General features: G+C 35.1%; 2 protein-coding genes across 4 annotated transcripts in view; one reads left to right on the top strand and one right to left on the bottom strand.

Annotated features, from left to right (window-relative positions):
* LOC306871636 (target of rapamycin complex 2 subunit MAPKAP1-like) overlaps positions 1-4,677 on the bottom strand; it is a 34,752-nt gene extending 30,075 nt beyond the window's left edge. The window contains exons 1-2 of the mRNA XM_079419698.1: positions 4,481-4,677; positions 3,383-3,815 (exon numbers count right to left, since the gene is read on the bottom strand). Of these exons, the coding sequence (XP_079275824.1) occupies positions 3,383-3,656 (274 nt within the window). The 5' untranslated portion in view covers positions 3,657-3,815; positions 4,481-4,677. The remainder of the gene's footprint in view (positions 1-3,382; positions 3,816-4,480) is intronic.
* Positions 4,678-6,729: 2,052 nt separating this feature from the next.
* Positions 6,730-22,895, top strand: part of LOC306871637 (pre-B-cell leukemia transcription factor 3-like) — a 42,228-nt gene continuing 26,062 nt past the window's right edge. For 2 of the 3 annotated variants that reach the window (XM_079419702.1, XM_079419701.1), the window contains exons 1-2: positions 6,774-7,410; positions 8,424-8,497. In XM_079419702.1, coding sequence (XP_079275828.1) covers positions 7,238-7,410; positions 8,424-8,497 — 247 coding nt within the window. In that variant the 5' untranslated portion in view covers positions 6,774-7,237. Of the gene's footprint in view, positions 7,411-8,423; positions 8,498-22,895 lie in introns of all 3 variants that reach the window. The other variant, XM_079419700.1, reaches the window with a different exon arrangement.

The raw sequence follows: 22,895 nt of genomic DNA, 5'->3' as shown, positions 1-22,895 counted from the left end.
TGTTTGCTGCTATCTACTGCAAAACATTGTCACATTTGTTGAGATATTCTCTGTAATAGATTAATATCAAAACACTAAAACTAACTTGTGCTCATACTGATGATTCTGAACAGGATTGATACTGAAAAACAAGACCAAAGACAAATCATCAGATAAGCTTACAACTGATTCCAAAAGACAAAAGGTCCAATTTCACTGGAAACAATTTTAGCATTGGAAACAGGTTTGCAAAGGCAAGATCGTCTAAGAGTACAAATCAATTTCAGTCAGTTGCAATTCCCAGCCAACAAGCACAATCAGATTGACCCTTGATCACAGAAAAGGAAAATCAGATAAAAAATAAAAAATAAAAAAAATTCCCCCAAATAAACATTTCATTTTAAATGGTAACTATTGAGATTAAAATGTTTTTTTTTTTGCAATTTCCTTTTCATTTATGTAAACATTTATCGAGCCCCAATACAGATCATTTTTCCTGCTCAATACTGAGTGGCTGGTACAGTAAAGACTAATGTAGGTTCATTAACAGGAAAGCTTTGAGGGAAAGACGAAAGCAGCAAAAGGATAGTTTTTAAGTCCAGCCTAACTTTCAGCTTTTTTTTTTGCTCCAAGGTTTCAGCCTATTGATAATCAGTAAGCAGCAGGGAGGGAATAGTAAGGAAACTAACGATTCTGGCTCTGATTCCACTTAAAGAATCTGGCTCTTTGAGGACTGCTCTAACAATTCTTTCAGGTTCTCTAAATAATCACTATTTAGGAAGCAATTATTTCGATTGCAATCAATTGCATTTCGGGCCTTCAGCAGCCTGTCGTCAAATGAATTCAGATATAATACAAAATACACAGAACCAAAGAACATCCTCAAATGCCATATTTTGCTAAATGAATGTTTTAGATCAAAAATAACTTTCTGGTCTGGAGAGGTTCCAGAACAGCTGTCGGAAAAGGATCCAGTTCTCGATTCCTAGCCTTAATAAGCTGTGATTTCTGTCCATCTGCAAGCCATGCAGTAGGTCTGATGATGACCAGACAAATGCTAATTGATATAATGATAACACTTGTTAAAGTCCCCCTGTAGTCAAATATTTTATCCCTTAAAACTTATCTTTGATCATCAAAATGACATATTTAAATGTTTTTTCTTGGGAAAATAATTTTCTCATGCCTTAAAATAGCTTGAATGTAACTCAACACCATTGCCTCGTTTACTATACGCGGATTTATGAATATGCAAATTAGCACCGCCTCCACTCAGTCACACCAGCCAGCGCCTCCTGATCCACTGAACTGTAGTAAACGCAAAACAATGGCATACATGGATAATGACAGATACAACTATGTTTTTACTAGCGGACAACTACAGTGAATACTGTAACATTCATTAAAGTTACTTACTTGACGATGTTGTGTCCTAAAATGCCGTTAAGACTGAATGCAGGCATTTGTGATTTCAATTTGCGCCCGTCGATGCGGGAGAGGTGGGTCTGACTCCGGGCTACTTTTGCCACGGGTTGTAATGCAAGTTAGCGGTTCTAAATTCACATTAAACCACGGCTTCATTGTTTTTTTGCTCTAATATATTTTTGGTTTTGTGCTGGTATTGGTATATTTTGCATGCTAGTGATAGGAATCGATCCCTTGATGTGATTGGTTATCGGTTTGTGACGTAGCAACCCGAGGGCTGTTTCAAGCCGCATTTCTGGGAGTCAGTGCCATTGGGAAACTAGTTTCAAGGAGAAAATACTCAGCAATGGTGTTGATTAATGGATTGGCACATGGTTTGTCTAAAAGCATATTAAAAACACCACATAGCCAAATAAACAACATAAAAACATGATTTTCACTACAGTGGGACTTTAAGAGTTGTTTGTTGTGGTTTAACATCTTAAAAAGCAAGTTATAGCGGTATTTCCTGTTAGAGAGCTAAATGGCTTTAAAGGTCACATTTCTCAGCAGCATCAACTGAAGTGTTTTAAGCAAAGCAATACAGATAGAAAACACGTTCAGAGAGAAACAGAAGTAATCATGGGCCGACACCGCAGAGCAACTGAAGCAGAAGCGTGCAAGGTTAAGTTTAGGCCGGCATCCCATTAGCGGATTTTCAACATTGAGCATGTCTGATATTATCAGTTAGCAAACTCTGGTAGTGACCAATAAGCATCTTGTCACACTGAAAAACTGACAAGCCATTATCATGTTTATATCTGATCCCTCTGCAAAATGCAAAGCCACATACTTAAAATGCTGAGAGCGCAAGATAAGCGTGAGCACTCAAAGAAATAGTTCACGCAAAAATGAAAACTTTGCTGAAAATGTACCCACAACCTTCAGGCCAGATTTGGAGAAATGTAGCATTGCGTGACTTGCTCACCAATGGATCCTCTGCAGTGAATGGGTGCTGTCAGAATGATAGTCCAAACAGCTGAAAAAACTGATAAAAACCATCACAATAATCCACGCCACTCCAGTCCATCGATCAACAACTCATGAAGCCAAAAGCTTGTGTTTGTAAGAAGCAAATCCGTTAAGGCATTTTAACTTTAAACTGTTGCCTCTGGCCAAAATTTCAGTCCATAATCCATAATAACACTTGCTCTAGTGAGAAGGTCCTCATTTCAAAATTTAGAGTATTTTTATTTTTTTTCACTAGTTTTGCTTAAAAACAATGCTTCAACTATGCATATTTTTCTCCTGATTCAGACATGATGACTTTTTCACTGGAGAAAGCTAATAATAGAATATGGGTTGTTATTTTATCCATATATTTATTTTATCTTATTATAGCTGGAAGCAACAGTTTGAAGTTAAAAATGTCTTGATGGATTTGTATTTTACAAACAGTTTTTCGCTTCGCAAGACATTAACTGATGGACTGGAGTGCTGTGGATTACTGTGATGTTTTTATCAGCTGTTTATCAGCTTGGATGGCCTGATAGTGAGCAAGTTTTCAGCAAATTTTCCTTTTTGGGTGAACTATTCCTTTAAATTGTTCTGAGTGACATGATACTGGAATTTCTAACTTCAATGCAAAGCCTTGAATAAAATAAATAATCAGTATCATTTTCGATAACATACTGAAAAATTGCCACAACATTAAGGGAATAAATTGGGGCAGTGATTAATTATTACTTGAAAGAGGCAAACCCTTGAACTGTTATTCTGGTGAAAAACTACAATGAAGCCTTTCAAGTTTCTGTGACAGCAGGTTTACAATCGGTTCTCTGTAAAATTAAAGCGTACCTGGGAAATATTTGCTTTTCTAATCTCATTTAACAATCTTAAATCCAAGTGTGAGAAGGTTGTGGGCGTTTCGTCTTTACCTGTACCAACCACATCAGTAAGCTGGATTCAGGGCCCAGAAAGCAGCAAATCAGCTACTTGCCTGTGTTAGAGCGCCGTCGGATGCCAAAGTCCCAGCTGGAAGTTATGTCGACAGACTGAGAGAGATCGCAGGTCTGGCCGTCTCCTCCACCGCTGCTGTCCCCAAACGAACCTCCGGACGAGCCTCCGCCAGCGGACGCCGCAGACGAATGGCACTTCTCCAGATCCACGTCGTGGTCAATCAGGACCATCTCGCACATCCCGGTGTCATCGCTGGTCACATGCGACTGCCGGATGTGGGCTAGGATGATGGCTGGGTTGTCGAGGAAAGCCATTCTGAGCACCAGCCCCTCGGTCGCGCTCCGGTTCTCTGTACGGATGTGCCAACCACTCAGTCGGAGTTAGAGGCTGAAGATTCCTCAGCGATGCAGCGTCTTCTTTTCTTTCTTTTTGGGGTTATTTTCTCCTCTCCATGGTTGGACATGGATGCCTGCCTGCAGAGTAACACAGACCAGATGTTTAATTATTAAGCCACAAATATCATACAACTTGGGTAATATATACCCTATTAAAGCCTACTCTATATGCAATCCTCGATATGCAATTTCTACATGATTTCTACACTGTTCACAATCTACTACATGCCTTCAACAAGAATCACGCACAGGTATAATGGATAAACCAGTTATCCAGGTTCTATTATTGTTCTTATGAGGATGTTTATGATATAAACACACACGCTGTTGGCTGGTTAGTTACTAACTAGACACTAGCTGCCATGATCGCTCCTGTCACCGGAAACCAAAACAACAACCTAACTAACTAGACTAGGACATAAGCAGGGACACCCATACCATATTGTTACACCACATGTTAAAACGTTTTTAAAAATCTTGATTCGTAAACAAAATGACAAATGGTGATGCTCAAATGCTAATTAGCCAGCAAACTAACCATTTCTGATCAAAACTGTATTCGTTTTGAGGGAGAGCGGGTCATAAATGTACTCTCGTTGCTGTCTGAAATGAATAAAATTACATTTGAATAATATTTTGGATGAAACACACGTAAGTAAGAGCTGAGGTGAACGCGCTAGCCAGGCCCTGCTAATGCTCGTGCTAATCTGCTCGATAAGCCTCAAACACAAGCGCATCATTACCTTCATTCATGCCAATAACAGCGGCTCAAACCATCACAGACGCGCCGTACCGTCTGAGCGAGGGACTGTCTGTACTGTCTCATTTCATAATTATGGAGATATCGTCCCAAAAACAGAATAAATGTATCTGTTTACTCTGTTTTTCCTGTGTTGGTGGTCCAGTAAGCTACTTCCTGCGGGTTTACCCCTCATACCGGAAGTACACCGCTCTCCAGAACGAACGATGGACAAGACATGCGGCCAATCAAGACTCAGAGAATGTTAACAATAAATACAGTAGATAACGAGATTATTTTATTTAATTTTTTATTTTTACCTTGTTCCTTTTATTTTTTCTCTTTACTTCTTTATTTACATAATTTATTTCATCAAGTGGCATGTTCAAACTTCACATTATACAAAATCTATAATTAATAACTTTGTTTTGTAAATATAACAAAGGCTATCAATAACAAATAATGGACGGAGTTAACATTCTGCGTCAGGTTTGTACACAGAAATCCCACACAACATAATATAGCTTTATATCTTATGATTCAAACATTTTAATAGTTTGTTAAACAAACAGAAAGAGAGAAACACTGTTTGTTAAGAAGTTTTAATGACATTTCTCAATATGCAAGATACACTATTTACACTAGACCATGCAAAATCACAGTGTAATAGGAAAAAATAGAATAATGTTTACTAAATTAAAGAATTCTCGCACCATTGTAAATGCAATATTTTTTTCTGTATCTTAAAACTGAAAATGTGCCATTTTACAACAGGGAAAATGACTTTTTTAATCGGACGTATTCGGTCATATATGATATCTTTGACTGGAATAAAATCTGATAGCTTAGATGTTACCACATCAAGTATGCTTTTTAATTACATAACTAACTAGTTTGTTTGTTTTAGTGCATATGCAAATTGATATTTGATTGTTTACTAAGTTATTTTGTAGCTGTGTATAATATTATGTTTTTATGATGATGATGAAATCAAATTTATTGCACCATGGATGCAACGGTCAAAACAACAACAACAACAACAACAAATGAAAATGTGCAGTAGTTACTGTAATGATCAGAAAATCAACCTGTAGTTAGATTGATTAGACCACCTGTTTACAATGTATTTGTTTGTTTATATATTTACACCTACTTGTTTATTAATTTATTATTATTTGTACTTTTGTGTTTGACCTGAACAGAGCTATAAAAAATATTATTTTAGACTCTTGCAGTTCGATTGATTCAGATCATTTAGATGTTTTCACATGAAGCATATTTTTGAGGTTACCTGACAAAACATTTTTAAATGAATTTATATGCTTGTTTTACCTATTTATTTCTTGGCAATGACATTATTTATTTATTTGCTTGCTTGTTTTTGTTTGTTTGACATAAGTAGTCTGCAGAAAATGACACTGTATAGGATATAGAATATTTTCTGCATTGTTAATATAATTAAACACCAACTTTGTTTTTTCTAAAAAAACACTAATTTCGAGGCCAGGGTAAGTTGTGTTTTATATAGACCATATTTTAAATTACATTTACATTTAAAAATATATATTTTAAACATATTTTCTATTTGTTTAAAAAGTATTATTTAATATTATTTTATTATAATATTATAACTAAATATTTTACATGCAGTCTTTTAGATGCTTGCCATTTTAGGTATTGTTTTATTTTCAATATTTAAATATATTTTATTTGTACTTAAATTAAATTTATTAATTTATTATTAAATATTATTATTATTAATATCTATTATTTATTGATTTTATATTTGTGCATGCTATCTTTGTACATTTTTACTGTTTTCTGAAATTTGTTTATTCATAAGTGTGTTACTGTTCACATTCGTCTGTTTAATAACATCGTGTGACAACTTACCCCATACCGTGTGACATTCTATAGGATGTGTGGGGTATTAAATTAATAGTTTTTTCCTAGACAGCAACAGTGCAATGTTCAGGTGCTAAATAGTTTTCAGTAGCTATTCAATTCCGTATAGATGGACTATCAACATTGATAAATATTCACCCGAGTTTAAAATGTGTCGTGCGAAGCTGCGTATTAATAAATCCCTATTAAGTTGTATTAACATGGAAAGCAATGTGAAGAGTCGTTTTAAATCTAACTTTGCCTGAGCCTCGTCCAGACTCTGGATATATAAATGTATGTAATGGTGAGCACAGATGCACACTTGCAGACCCCGGGTGGGCGGAGCCGCCTGTCTGCACGCTCTTGTGCAACACTGGGAACATCATCAGGAGGAGCTGCTGCGCTCGAGACGCACACAGGATATTCTCACAACCCATCTGCTGTAGATCATCCAGAAGAGCGCGAGGCGCGTTTAACAACCTGTCTGCGTTATTCCACAGCTCAACAACAGGAAGAAAGAACACTGGAAAACCAATGGTTTACTGCAGCTTTTATGCATCCCAATTTATTTTCTAATCGAGGATGAAAATCAAACAGAGGGGGATTTTCTGAAGTTTTGCAGAAGCTGCCACTGGACTGCATGGAATAATAGTGTGAAGAAACAGTGCAACGAGGTAAATGACAAACAGTAAAAGCATCAAAGTGCTCTAGACTGTTTCTGATTCTGGCATCAGTGGGTCGTTTTATTAAAGCACTTTTTGTTTTCGCGCACTTGGGACTCTTGCGCATCCGTCATTTCCATTGCATTGATTCAGGACGGCATCAACATATCTCTTGTGAGGATTTTAAAAGACACCAGAGCTCTTTGAGGCGGAGGATGGAGGAGAGTCATCTGATGCAGACCCTGGGCGGCGTGACCCTCGCCGGACACCCGGTGGCTTTACCGGTGCCTCACGACGGAAACGACGCCAGAAACAAGCAGGACATCGGAGACATTCTGCATCAGATCATGACCATCACCGACCAGAGCCTGGACGAGGCGCAGGCAAAGTTAGTTTACAATTACACTTTACAATGCTGTCCATGGTAGCGCAATTTATTAATAACAGTGTGACATTAAACAGCAATTATATAGGCTTTTCAGTCAAATGTGTCAGTAGCATAATTATGAACAACAAAACAACTCGGTAAACAGCAAAGAATGTAAAAGGTAACGTGCAAAAATCTAAAAACAATAAAATAAAATCATAATAAGAATTATAATACGGTAATAATATAAAATAAAATAAAAAATATGTTAAAATAAATACAAATAAAAATATTTAAATATTTAAAAATACATCATACAACAAAACAATGCATATGAATAATTCAATTATAATATTATAAAATTATTATATTAAAAATACAAATAAAAAGTAAATAAACACAACAAAACAATCCATAAAATAGCATAAAAATGTAAAAGGTAACATGCAAATGTGAAAAAATATAATATAATATACATATAAAGTACATATACATATAAAGTATATTTAAAATATTTTTAAAAAGTGTTTAAAAATATGGCCTACAGAAATTTAGAATGATAAAACACAATTTACCCTGACCTGAAAAATAATCAGTGTTTATTTAGAACAAACAAAACATTATTTGCTGTTCAAATATAAAAACATTAACTCCATTATGTGCTGTCCGTCTCAATAAGTTGGTTATTAATTATATTAACAATGCAGACAATACGCTAATACAGTGTCATTTGTTGCAGACTATCTCTTTTGGAGAGATCAATGCACCATAATACATTTACCACATTGATGTTGGTTTAAACATAACAATATGGTTTTATATAAATGTTGTTAAAACTATTAAAGAAAAGTACTAATAATAATGTTAGTTTCCTAATGAGAAACACTGGCTGAATGGTGCTGTGAGGTGCAATCAGGTGGAATCAAGATGATGAATTTAGTAGCACAGCAGCAGAACTATGAATGTGAAACACTGTGTTAATGGCGTGTATGAATGATCAATTATTCTGTATCCTTCCTGTTTTTCCTTGAAAGAAAGCATGGGCTGAACTGTCACAGAATGAAACCGGCTCTGTTCAGCGTGCTCTGTGAAATCAAAGAGAAAACAGGTAAGTGCTCCTTTATGCCCCACACAATACGCTGCCATAATACACCTGCACGGATGATGCTCTTCAATACAGACCGCTGTTACATTCACAATAGCCACCAGCAGTCCTGCAGAAGCTCACGTTTATTACGGACAATGGTGTGTTTTACACTGACAGATGCTTCCTTACCAAAGTGTGAATGAGGTGTTTTCTGATGACATATTTTATAAAGGTGTGGTTGATATCTGCAGTTCTACTCAGCAAAAATGCAGTTTGATTGCATGGTAATAGAGCACTGGGCACAATAAGTGGGCTGGAAATGTTTTTAATGTTTAGAGCTGTATCTCTGATATAGGCATAGCAGAAACACAGAAGTTCAGAAATGGGCCCTTAACTTTTGAATGAACGAGGCATTTCACAATTTATAGCCCAACATGTTATTATGAGAAGGAAATTTCACCTGATTTTAGGGAGACATGTCAGATACATGGCCCAAATCCTATTTCTGGTATTTTTTGATGTTTAATTCTTTGCAGATGGCCCTCACTGACTTGAGTTTAGAAAAGAAAGAGAGTTTCTCACCTTGTTGTGTTTCTAAAAGAAGAAGATGAAATTCAGTTTATAAAGTGCATTTTCTTTAAATTGAATTAACAATGCATTTTTATGTCTGGAAAGAGAAAAACAAATACATTTGCATAGGCTACATTGTGCTGTAATTATTTGTAATTGAATTTCCAATAGATTAAACTATGCTGTAGATGCAACTATAGATGCAATCTCAATTCACACCCATTCCTATTTATAAATGAAAATGATTATTAACCATGTAACATCTTTATCTTCAACCTATTGGTTTAGAAATTAATTCATTCAAATGAATAAATATTTGTAAGTAAACAAAAAACTTTAAAATAGAAATTACACATTAGTAATTTTTCAGTAATTTTTCCCTCAGTGAAAAGTGATGTTTTTCTTTATGTAAGTCAGTCATACTACCTTAAAATGATTTAAGCTAAATATTTTATGTACAGTTTTAATTATTTTAATGAATTTTACAATTGATTGATTGAAAAAACATTTTGTCAGAACTTTTAGTTTTTTCTATGTATACCCAGCTTGATAATATTTCATTGGCTTGACATTGCTTTCTAATTAAACTGCTTTGTAAGTAATCAAATGCCTTGAAAAATCATGGAAATTCACTGGCTCTGTGAGGCAATTGGTCGTGTAAATTTAGTATAAAACATTATTTAGTCATGACAACACACTCCAGTGCCAGTACAGTAAACATTCAGATATTACCATGGTAGTGAGTAACTCCCCTTTCAACTGAACATGCTGAATACACTCACAAAAACAATTTTTTCAGTGCATGCATATTTGTAAATATGCATCTCTCATTCTGTAAAATCAATTGTCAGCCTGTAGTACAGCAAAGCAATTGCATTTGATTCATTAGGTTGCTTTATATTAAGTAAGCACTTCTGAAGTCTGCTGGGGGCTTTTTAGTATTGATGCAATCTGACAGAGCTAATGAGTGAAATCAATCACGCTGAATATTATACATCTATTTGAGCAATCAAATTTAATTAGGAGAGACTATAAAACATAACAAATAAATTAATATCAACATAAACATTGATGCTGGCTGTTGTGTTAGCAATAGAGATAATATTCATGCATAAAGTGATTTGAGAATAATTGTTAGAGGTTTACTAGTAAAGCAGTAGTTGCATTTTTGCATTTGCAGCCAGGAATAGTTCACCCAAAACGAAAATTTACTCACCTTCAGGTCATCCAAGATGTAGATGAGTTTGTTTCCTCATGGGAACAGATTTGGAGAAATGCAGCATTACATCACTGTGATGTAGATCCTCTGCAGTGAATGGGTGCCGTCAGAATGACAGCTGATAAAAACATCACAATAATTCACAAGTAATCCACACCACTCCAGTCCATCAATTAACATCTTGAGAAGTAAAAATCTGTGTGTTTGTATGAAACATATCCATCATTAATGCGTTTTCAACTACAAACCATTGCTTTCGGCTAGCGTACAAGTGCTCTGTCCATAATAATGCTTTCTCCAGCACCACTAAATATGATATTACCATGATCACAATTTTAATATTTCTAGTATAATAGCATTAAAAAAACATGAACATGATTAAAAAGTGACCTAAATATGATTGCAGACGTGCATCTGAAATATCAATCTGTTTATGCCAGGGGTCATCAAACTTGATTCTGGAGGGCCAGTGTCCTGCAGAGTTTAGCTCCAACTTGCCTCAACACACCTGCCTGGAAGTTTCAAGTATACCTAGTAAGACCTTGATTAGCTGCTTCAGGTGTGTTTGATTAGGGTTGGAGCTAAACTCTGCAGGGACACCAGCCCTCCAGGACCGAACTTGGTGACCCCTGGTTTATGCACATAGTACACATTCCCTGAGCAATTGCTGCTGTTCGTGTTCGTTTTCACTCTAGCAGTGAGTTGTGCAATTAACTGGGCTGAACAGTGGTTAAGATGCACTTGAATGTGGTGGGTGGATCATTACAATCTCTCAGCCCAGGCAGCTTGTGTTCAGCTTGCTTACCCCATAGGCTGTGGAGGACTGTCAGAGACGGGCGGCATGGATCAGTGGCCTGGAAAATGGACACGAGAATGGAGCATAATTGATTTAAATCCCTGGCGTTCCTTCCCTGCTTATGTACTTCTATGTCGGTGTAGAGCTAAAAGCACAATGTACGTTTCTTGAGCAAATGTTACTGCACTCAGTGAGTAGTGCAGCCAAAAGCATTCAGCTAATGTCAAAGCATTTTGAGTGCACATGTTGTCTATTATAAAGACAAATAGCTGAAAACTTTACAAACAAAACAAAAAGAAATGCATTAGATCTAGTAAAAAAAAAAGTAATCTAGTGCTGAAAATGAAGATTGTGCAACGCCCAGCTAACAATAATAAGAATGTTATGCTATGCTGATGTTCTTGTTATGTTATGAAAACATAACCTCTCGGAAAGTTCAATATGTCCAGTTTTTTAAATGTTTCCTTGGTCATGTGAACGGTAGAGAGATATTAAGAGAGCATTCCATTTGAAACTAGCAAGTATTAAAATTTCCTAAAAGTTCTCTGAATGTTCAAAACATCTATTTTTTTTCTTAGTTATTTGAACATTAGGAAATACGTTAAAGGGATATTTCACACAAACATTTTAATTCTGTCATCATTTACTCACCCTTAAGTTTATTTCAAACCTGTACGAGTTTCTTTTTTCTTGCTGAACACAAAAGAAGATATTCTGAAAAATGTGCAAGCAGTTGCCGGTAGCCATTGACTTCCATATTATATGGAAAAAGTACAATGAAAGCCAATGCCTACCACCAACTCTTTGGTTACCAACATTCTTCAGAATATCATTTTTGTCTTCAATGTTTTGAGAACATTATGAAAGACCAGATAACTTTAAATGAACATTCTATTAAAGTTACTGTAAGAATGTTTGTTCTAAACTTTGAGAGAACCTTGCCAGAACATTCCCTGTTAGCTGAGTAATTGAACATTTTCATAGTTAATGCGGTGAACTTGAGGAGAACTGAGTTCATACATTCACTTAAAATCCCCAAAACACCATAATTTAAAAGACATTGAGTAAAAATGATGAAGTCTGTTGTCAAGACGACCTGAAAGACACTGATTTTGTTCTGTCAGCACAACTGCACGCTCTCGACAGGTTAACTAAATTGAGCTAAAGCATCATATTTTATTTAATTTATATTTCATTTCCCTAAAGTAAACGCTACACACCCCACCTCGTGTATTTTAATATTTTACATTTCCCCTGTGACGTGCATGCGATATGAGTGCCATTTGTGATCTGCAGTCATCCATAATTTTTCCACATGGGATAAAATTCTGAGAGGGAAGGGTTGTATATTTTATAGAGAGAAAATACAACAGGAGTCGGGCTGCTCAAGATATCGCATGCATGTGTGTGAATTTCACACAAGGCCGTTTCCTCTTTTCATCATGCATCAGGACGTTTTGTGTGTGTGTTTTTCATTCATAGCAACGCAGGTGTGTTCTTAATTATTTTTTTTTTCAGGTGCAAAACAGAAATTATGTTCAATCTGTAAAGAATATCCTTCATTTTGCTTGAATTAAATCTTGAGCCATTCTTTATGACTTATTAAAAATGGAACTTTTTGAAAATGTTAGTGCTATTATATTTGGCTAATCTTCCATTTATAAGAGAAAATGTTAATATTTGTAAAGTTGGATATGGGTAATTCTTCAATTAGAGCCATTTTTGACAACTTAAAATCTTGCAATATGAAACTTCAGATTTTTTCATCTAAATAATTATTTTTTATCGTATGTCCTTGAAAAGTGGGCTTGATTACAGATTTTGGTAAAAGTGATATTGTGGATTTATGATAAGCGTCACTTTTCTTACTTTTTAACATTTTTTGAGGAAAAGAGGATAAGCTAGCAGTCACTTTATTTGATAAAATATCTGTTTCTGAAATAAAAAAATATGTTTTACTAGTACAAATACATTGTTTCCACAAAAATGCAGTTGTTTTCTAAAATGCTTGGGGTCACAGCAGAATTGGAGGCAATGATTTATGATTTATTATTAAAAAAAAAGGAAGTAGAAAAAGTGCAAAGTATATAAATTGGGATTTTAACACTTTTTAATATAGTTCTAATAAGTATATTGTTCATCACTTTGCTAAAATGACTCTCTTTGACTTTGCATAATGAGATGATGACATAAAACAACGTATATATGTAATCATTTGTGCAGTCAGCTGGTGATGCCCTCCAAAGACATGTCAGCAATGATTGACAAGCAGAAAACTGGCTCCATGCTTTCTGATTGGCTAACAGAGCAGTGTCAAAGAGGTGACTTCCCACAATACATATTTACTACTACCTGATATCTGGCAGGTAGTAGAGCCTTGAAATAAACAAACAAACAAACAAATAAATAAATAAATGTAAACTGAAAACATTAAAAATAAAAGATAGACAGACAGACAGACAGACAGATAGACAGATAGACAGATAGACAGATAGACAGATAGATAGATAGATAGATAGATAGATAGATAGATAGATAGATAGATAGATAGATAGATAGATCACAGTGCATGTAGTTTCATCTTTTGCACACATGACCCTCGTCAGCGTCTAGCAGATATTTCAGAGCAGAAAGTGTGGTGCAAAAAGACTGCAGTGAAATTAAAATTTAATCAGTATTTTCTCTGCCTTAACAAGGCAAGTAACCCTCATTTGCTGCTGAGGAGAAGAAACTGATATTTTATTCATATCCATTTTGGAGGTTGGTTGATATATACTTACTTTTTTTCTGAGATGAAAAAATAAGGCAACAAATGGAAGCTTCAAACTTGCTGCAAAGCACAACGGCCTAAAACCTCATATGTTGTGCAGTTTACAAATTCTCTACGATTTAATTAATATTATATTTCAATGTATATGCAATATAATATAACATATGCAGTATAAGGTAAATGCATTAACCGTGTCGTGTAATGGAGTTAAAAACATATTATATATTATAGATGTTATAGATGTATTATAAATGCAATAACAAACCTTTGTATTCAAAGAATTTTGTATATATGCAACAATTTTTCACCGTCAAAATGTAATACTTGTTTAGTTTTATGCACAATTTGGATTTGATTTTTAAATGAGTTTGCAATAGAAATGTACTTCAGGGTTTCTTCATTTACTGAGAAACAGAAGTCCTGCTTTGTTTGAGTCTGAGTTGAAGTTGGTCACCTGTGTTGGTTTGCAGGTCCAGTTCAGACCAGTCTTCAAAGGATTTGTAAACATTTGTAGACCTTTAAAGCTGCACATGCATAAACGTCTAGATGCTGTCAGTATGTTGATATTGTTTATGAATATGATTGAGATCACCCTGGTTTGTTAAAAGCAGGAGCTCATGAATTCTTTGCTCTGAGCTTGATTTTCCCACAGTGCACTTCTTCTTTCCTTTGTCTTTTATCATTGCAGCTCTTTTATATTGCTGTTTAGCAGGTTTGGTTTTATGACTGTCTATCAGTCGTGTCAATAGAGTCTACTGGGAATCTCATGGTTGGAGATGATTAGATGAAGTTTAATGGCTTTTAACTGATATACGTGGTACTACAACATGATAAGATACACTACAACTAGTTGATAAATTGACTAATCTGATGATTATGCGACTATTTGAGCATTTTTAGTTTGTTTTAGCAATGATTAATCATTATAGCTCATATCCGACATGTTAGACTATAATGGCTTTTAGTCAATAAAAATATTTCTTGACAATTTTTTCGATGTTGTTGTTAAGAACAGCTTTAATGTCAAAATGAAATCAGAATTGATCGCATTTACTTTGAATGTTTTTTTGTCTTTTTAGATCAGAAAAATATATTTGTATTCATAATCTTTTATTAAAATAGTAACTTTTTTGACCTTTTTAATAAACACTTTTTTTCAGCCTTTCAAAAATATAATACAGTGCACACCAAATGGTGAATATTTTATTTTTTAATTTTTTTACCTATATCACCATACTTTCGCCACTTAAATTAATCACAGTATAAAACAATTGTGTTTTTTAAAAAAAAATTTTATTGCAACTTCTCTGGAAATTTGCATGCAGTAACAGGATAAAGCCATGGTTTAAATTCTTGTATTAATTTTGATTGCATATTAGAGTTAGGTTTTACTCCAAAAATCAGAAAATACAGGCAGTAAAAAATACATTTTCGCCTTTATAGGAATACAACTGAATAGAAATCAGTGTGAATGATAGCTATATGAACAAACCACCTTCAGAATAGATAGGAATAAAACTGTTACATTTGGTGTATGTAGGCTAAGTGCTATACTGAACTGGAGAAAAAGCTCAAAAGCAAATAGATAAAGCATAATAAAAATGTAAATGCGTATTTTAGATGTTTTCTTTCTGCTAGTCTGAAGCAAAACAAGTTAGGCCTATGGAAGCAAAATAGCCGATAAAGCAATGTTTGTGCCTTGCCTTAAAACAGTAATTTAACATCCATTTCTCCTTCAAACACATAACTGCAACAAGTGAGACTTGAAGCAGACAAGGACACGGGACAGCGTGCTATTACACGGCTGCGGTGTCATCAAAGTGGCCTGTGAAGGAGTCTCGCACTCTCCTGTCACGGGGAAAAAAATCAATAGTGCAATCCTCCCCGTTCCCGTCTCGCTGGCGTTAATTGAAATAGAAAATCAAATGAGCGGCAAGCAGATAATTGTTTTATCAATATCCTCCTGCCCGCCCTCCGCGGGTCAGTGGCGCATGATCACCGAGTGCTGGATATGACGAGGACGAAATGTGAAATTGAACAGCTCGGCTCTCGTTTATCAGACCTGACAACTCAGAGTGACCGACTTGCGGTATACGGCTAGACGGCGCAGCTGCTCCCGTCTGCTCAGACTCCTGCTTAAACATCTTAACGTGATAAAGTGGCTGCTGTCGTCAGCACTGTCATCGGACCAACAAGATTTGAATGTATTCTTGCTCAAATATGTCCTATAGCTGTACTGTAATGTGATAGATTACAGTAATCAATGGACACTTGCTTGAGGCCACATATTTAAAGGGCGATTGTATTGTACTGCACATTAAATATGGTCAAAGACAGTTGGAGGACATTTGGATCACACAACTATGACCTCTACTCAGCTAACACCATTAAGATATGCAAGAGTTGTTTGTTTTCTGAATGTTGTTTTAAACACGTTTTTTCTTGGTTATGTGAACGTTCCATTTATGGTTCCATTTCATCATTTTAGAAAACATTATTATAGGACTGTTTCTTGAATGGTCTCTGAACCAACTAAGAATGCTGTGCCAACATTCCCGTTATGAAAAGATTGGTAACGCTTTATTTTAAGGTGCCCTTGTTACACCTTTTACATTTACTTTACTATTATAATTGCTACGTTATTAATGCCACGGGACAACGACTTGCTTCAACTGCTGATGTTTTATTATGTGCGCACTGAACTCTACAGCCTGGTGCATCAATCAGAACTGTCCGGTCTGCAACACCTTACCGGAACTATAATTGTTATCGGGCATAACATCACAATAATTACAATAAATTATGCATAATTACATGCAAGTAACCCTAAGCCAAACACTAATCCTATAGTATTACCCAGTATTTAAATGTACAATTACACTGTTATAAGGACACATAAAATAAAGTGTAACTAAAAGGTTTTTTTCTGAATGTTCTCTAAACGTTCAAAACATCCAGTTTTTTTAAATGTGTAAAAAACATTTTTCCTTGGTTATGTGAATGTTAGAGAAACCGCAAGGGAACGTTCCATTAGAGAACATTCAAAAATAACTTTCAATGAACGTCCAACTAAAATGTTTCAGAAAAAAAAAAAAGTTCAGTGAACGATGTTTAAATACCATTTTTGTGCTAATGTTTTGAGAACATTATTAAAGACCAGCTAACTTTGAAGAAATGTTCTGTTAACTTTAGGAAGAACTGAAAAAAAAAAGATTTACTTTTGCAGATTTTTGCATGCAATTTTGAGTAATTTCTTTGCAACATAATATTGATTGTGTAAATTAAACTTTTATTTTCAGATCTAATGCAATTGTATTTAAAATAACCTAGACATATCATTGCATTATAAATTGAAGAAAGGAATGTAGCCATTTTTTTTTTTTTTGTTAGATTTGGCAAAATAATTTTTGGAACAAACGCATAATATTCCACATGATATTCCAGTCATTTCTTATTGACCTCTTAAGAAAGAAGGACGTAATTCAATATTTTAAACAAATACATGATATTTCAGGAATTTCTTGTATATTGTTAAAAAAGAAGGACAAAAATTTGAAAAGAAACTGTATACTTTAAAATCCAATAACAGAAAACACTGACACTGGGAAAAGGCAAGGTTCATGTGAAATGATACTGCTTTAATTACATTTAATGTAAACAGTGATGGTAAAAATGCCATTCTTATTCTATGATGTTCATGGGAATATATATTATGATTGATACCATGCTTATGAAAGAGTCAGATGCATGACTTACAGCGGTTCGTGTCCAGTTTTGATTTGAGTAATGAAGAGTAGCAGTAAATCTTTGGCTCATACTAGTGTTTGTTTTAAGATGCTGACGACTGCTTTAATTGCTCTTCTGTACTCTTGACCCTCTTGAGTGGCTGTTATATATCACACACAGCCATAATGAATTAGTCCACTTCACACACAGCATATTTCTGTATGATAGATAACACTCTGGAGAAACGACCTGTCTTAATTTATGACACTTCACGGAGGGGAGGCGAGAAAGACCAGACTAGGATGTATGGATGTATGCGGGGAAAAGAAATGTTATCCAAAATTAAACTGAAGCTTAGGCTATGGCTGTAGGTAATGCAACTTTTGCAAAATCTTTAACCATCAATTCTGGCTGAGCTGCATTCAATATAGAAACCATGAGCCAAGTGCAGTCAGGAAGTTTTAAACTTATTTTTATTGGAGTTATTTAATCAGATTATGTTTATTAATAAAGTAAAATGTTTATTGAATATAATATCAGGTGCTTGAAGGCATCTTGCTTTATTACAATGAATGCAATAATACATCTACATTTATTTAAAAACCCTTCTTTGGAAACTGGATTCATATGAAATGCCTACTACTGCAATCAATAATATCATTAAATATTCTAAATGCATCATTACAGAAGTTAATGGGTTGTGAACTCCATTTAATGTTGCTTAACACCTACAGGTCAGCTGGAAATGGCTATAGGGTTTTTGGCTTGGCAGCGTTTTGCTATTTATAACATGCTCTCATGCAAATCCAGCCCCCAAAAAAAGAAGCATATACTAGAGCAGGGGTGACCAATCCTGCTCCTGGCGATCGACTGTCCTGCAAAGTTCAGCACCAATTCTAATCAAACACACCTGGCTTTAATTTTCAAGCGATCCTGAAGACCTTAATTAGTTGCTTCAGGTGTGTTTAATTAGAGTTGGAGCTGAACTTTCCAGGATGGTCGATGATCGCCAGGAGCAGGATTGGGCACCCCTGTCCTAGAGGTTTCATATATAAAACAATGGAAACACGTGCATTATAAAGTTACGTAGATTTAACTATTGACTCAAAATTGTGTGCAAAAACCTGCAAAATAAGTTAATTAATATCTACTTAACCTTGCAACATAATATTGAATAAATGAAGTACATTTAACTTAAAGAAATAGTTCACCAAATTTTGCCATCTACTCACCCTCATGTTGTTCCAAACGTATATAAGTTTCTTTCTTATGTTGAACACAAAAGAAGATATTTGTTGGTCCCCATTGATTTAGTAGGAAAAGAAATACCGTGGAAGTCAATGGGGACCATCAGCTGTTTGATTACCAGCATTCGTCAAAATCTTTCATTTTCAGATTTGATGCAGTGGTATTTAACATAACCTAAAAAAACATTTTCCAAAAGAAAACAAAGTCTGAAATTATTGACCAAAAATTTGAACAAAAAGTCTGTATCAAAACTACAAAACAAGAAAATCTAACTTAAATCCTTTCCGTTTTACATGTTTTAATTGATTGATTTTGATCTGCTTAAGCTATCTCTTTAATAACAAAAAAGACAGTATATTAAGTTCATGCACCCATTTTTCCATCTCAGGTGCAAATGCACGATTCAGTATTTTCATGAGGACGTTTTAAGAGCACATTGTTATTCAGTCTGTCAAACACACGCGGTTCATACATTTCAGATGAGGGCAGAGGAGTCAGGTGTGGTTCAAGCGCACACATACCCATTATATGGTGTGTTTGGGCTTTTCAAGCTTTTGTGTGCCAAAACCGTTGTGTACGTCTGATCAAAGCCGTACGCTCCACTGGAGACAAGGCACGCAATACTTCACCTTGGCTCTGGTGCTTTTCTTGGCATCACCTAAAAGCAGTCTTTGTTCCTTGTTCTAGATGAAAGAATCAATCCCTGACAGCTACCATACAGGTGAGACAACAACCTAAGAGAAACCAAGACTCTTCGCTTCAGGGACGACGTTGTTTATATTCGTGTTTGCTGCAGAAGTCGAACGCAGAGGGAGTTTTCACAGCTGAATTTTACCGATAAAAGACAAAATTTTCAAGGAGCTAAAGTATTCATATGGCTGCTTACAAAAGATAACAAAAAGTCTCAATGAAAATGTTTTCTTTACAACCTGCTGATTTACAAATAATAGTGTTTTTATAGACAACATGCCTTCATCTCTTGTTGGAGATGTTCAAATTAAGTTTACCTAGTACAATAGTTTGACATTTGTTTATTTTTCTAGGTATTTTAAATGTTAGTGCATCAGATCCGCAGATAAAAGTGATCTATTAACAGTGCATTTGACCAGGTTTAATGTCAATGCCATTTTCGTGTTTTGTAACCAAACATGATTTGCCAAGTTTTAATATGCAGGAATTCTCTCCATTGATCTAACACATTATTCTCTAAAATTTGGGGGCTGATTAACCCTTTCCACCCCAGACACTGAATATTTTACTTCTACATCACCATCTGGATGCTTCATATACAGTAAAATTGCAATGCATATCATATTTTCACTGTATGGAAAAGACCAGTTCAGAGATTGCCGTAGATATTGAAGAAATTCATATAGGTTTGGAATGATATGCGGGTGAATAAATATTCCTTAATATCTGACCTCCTTGTAAGAATATCTACAACAGACTGTGTTAAAGTTCACATCTGCACAGTGGAAAGCTGTAGTATTCACAGGGTCCTTGAGAGAACATGAAGAAAACGAAAAAAAAAAAACAGTTTGTTCCCCTCCTACGCCCAACTCTGAGGAGTCTTGGGAAATCACATCGATCGATAGTTCCTGTTCCAGAAAGATTGCTGCACACACACTAACAGGCGATGGACGTTCTCAGTGGCCTTCATTTACAGTTTCCATCAATAAATCTTCATGACTAAGTATGAGCGTCAGAGGTGAATTACAGTTCACATTGGCTTCCACCAAGCTTCACGGCTTGGCTTTTCCTCAGGAATGACCACTCGACATTTACCAGTTAATCTGGTTACAACTGAGGAAATGTTTTGAAATGTGACCATGCAATGCAAGCAGATTCTTAGAAAAATGCTGCCTTTAAAAACTGGTCAAATGTCGGCATTTTAACGAACATGTTGCACAAACAGGGTTGTGTAGGATTCAGAATTGAAGATCCCATTAGTGCGAATTTGCATCAAATTGGCCAAAACACATAGGAAAATGAACTGGAGTGACAGGAAGAAGCATGCAGGTGATGCATCCTGGTAAATGAAGCGTTCTTCCACTCTAGTGCACAAAAGTACTTGTTACTTACAAAAGTAAATTTGAGTAAATTCTAAATTTCTATGAGTATTTTAAACATCTATCTATCTGTCTGTCTGTCTATCTAAATAAAATGCATATTTTAAAGGTGTATTATGGAAGTTTGATCATTGTATCAACATAAAATGTTTCTCTTTCTGTTTTCTAGCTGTTTTTAAACACAAGAACATGTCCAGTACGAACGGCTCCTAACATGCAACATAAGAGACTGTGTTTCTTGGATTTATGCTTTCTAAACGGGACATTAACACAATACTTTGAGCGGCACTCTCCTGATTAGCATAATTAACGTGCATTCCAGTGAGAGTCTGCCATCGTTAACGAGGTATAGCTGGCTAATGAGGCCGAGTGAGTGCGCTTATATCAGGGATGTGATTGGCTGGTGCGTGTGCACAGGTTAGTTGTCCTGATTCATGATTCACTGTATAAATGTCCATCTTTGGAGGCTTCCTCATTTTCCATTTCAGTGTTTCTTCATGGAGTGTAAATCAATACATAAATGGGACTTTACCAAAGCAAGGTTTTTTTTTTTTTGAAGCAAATTTCCCACGTGTTTTTAAAACCGAAAGAGAGTAACGAGTAGGAAGATCAGATCATTTTACTGACTCTTTTATTCTCTCTCATTCATCAAAGTGAACTAATGTTTATTCACATCTTGATCACAATCTTGATCATATTCTGGATTATAAAATCATATAATAAAGATAATTTATGAGGTACATAAATGATGAAAAGTTTTTTGTTTATATAAAGATAAAATTGTTATAAAGTCTGAATTATAAGGTAGAAAGTCTTTATATAATTGCAAGATGTAACATCAGAATTGCAAGATGGAAAGTCAGAATTGTGAGATCTAAAGTCAGAATCGTGAGATATAAAGTCAGAAACAAGCTGTAAAATCAGAATTGCGAGATGGAAAGTCAGAATTGTGACATCTAAAGTCAGAAATGAGCTGTAAAGTTAGAATTGCGAGATCTGAAGTCAGAATTACAAGAATGTTTTATTACTTTGTCTTTGAAATAATTTTTTGTCCCATGGCGGAACCAAGCTTCAATAATCATGGCATGTGTCTGAATTATCGCATGCAATCTATGATTTGTGTTCTCAGATTGCATCTGGTATCAGTGTTTGGATTGGCGTGTTCCAGTGAAGCGTGCTTTCAGTGACACAAAATCGTTGCAGTGCTAAACCTGCTGTTTCTCTCATCAGGCTGTGTTTTGACAACATATAATATCTCTGCAAGCCTCTTTGGAAAGGTTTCTGTGGGTCGTTTGCCTGCAGTGATAACAAGCGGTCACACGCTTTAGCCATGAAATGACTCCTCAAAGACAAAAAGACTTTCAAGGCAGAAACGACTTTCGAATTGATCTGTCGCTATCGACAACATGCCCTGCCGCCTGTGAGCTGGTCATTATTCATGTTGTTTTGCACAGCAGGTCCAAACATCTGAGACGGCATTGAGAAGCTGGGATTTTTTTCATTTCATATCTGGAAAGAAACAAAGTTTAAGATTTAGAAACACACAAATCAAATTAAACTTATGCAACTTTTGCCTGATGAAAAACAAAGATTCTGTGCTTTTTCTATGTCGCTAAAATAGAGATATTGATTTGTTGCCTTTACCCAGACTTAAATTAATGTACATTTTATTCAGATTGATTCACATTGTTGCTGATAAGATATTTTGTAATGAAAAACTGTACTGCATTAGACCACTAGGTAAAGTTAAAATGAAAAAATGTCAGTCCAAATGTTTTGCTATCATATCTTAGGATCATGGTTTATAATCATTTCACAGCAATATGTCTACAAAATAGTCTGTTTGGGATATTTCAGAAAGAATTACTGAAGTATTCATAACTCATAATTCATAAAGTATTTTTTCCTCAAAATTGGGCTTTATAAAAAAGTTGCAATTAACTAATTTTTAGTGGTGAAAATGGGCTTCCATAAAAGACAACTATAACGCACTTTAAAATAAAATTAAAATTATTAAAGCA

The sequence above is a fragment of the Barbus barbus genome (assembly GCF_936440315.1).
Source record: "Barbus barbus genome assembly, chromosome: 6".
NCBI classification, from domain to species: Eukaryota; Metazoa; Chordata; class Actinopteri; order Cypriniformes; family Cyprinidae; genus Barbus; species Barbus barbus.
This window is presented reverse-complemented; position numbering and strand designations above follow the sequence as displayed.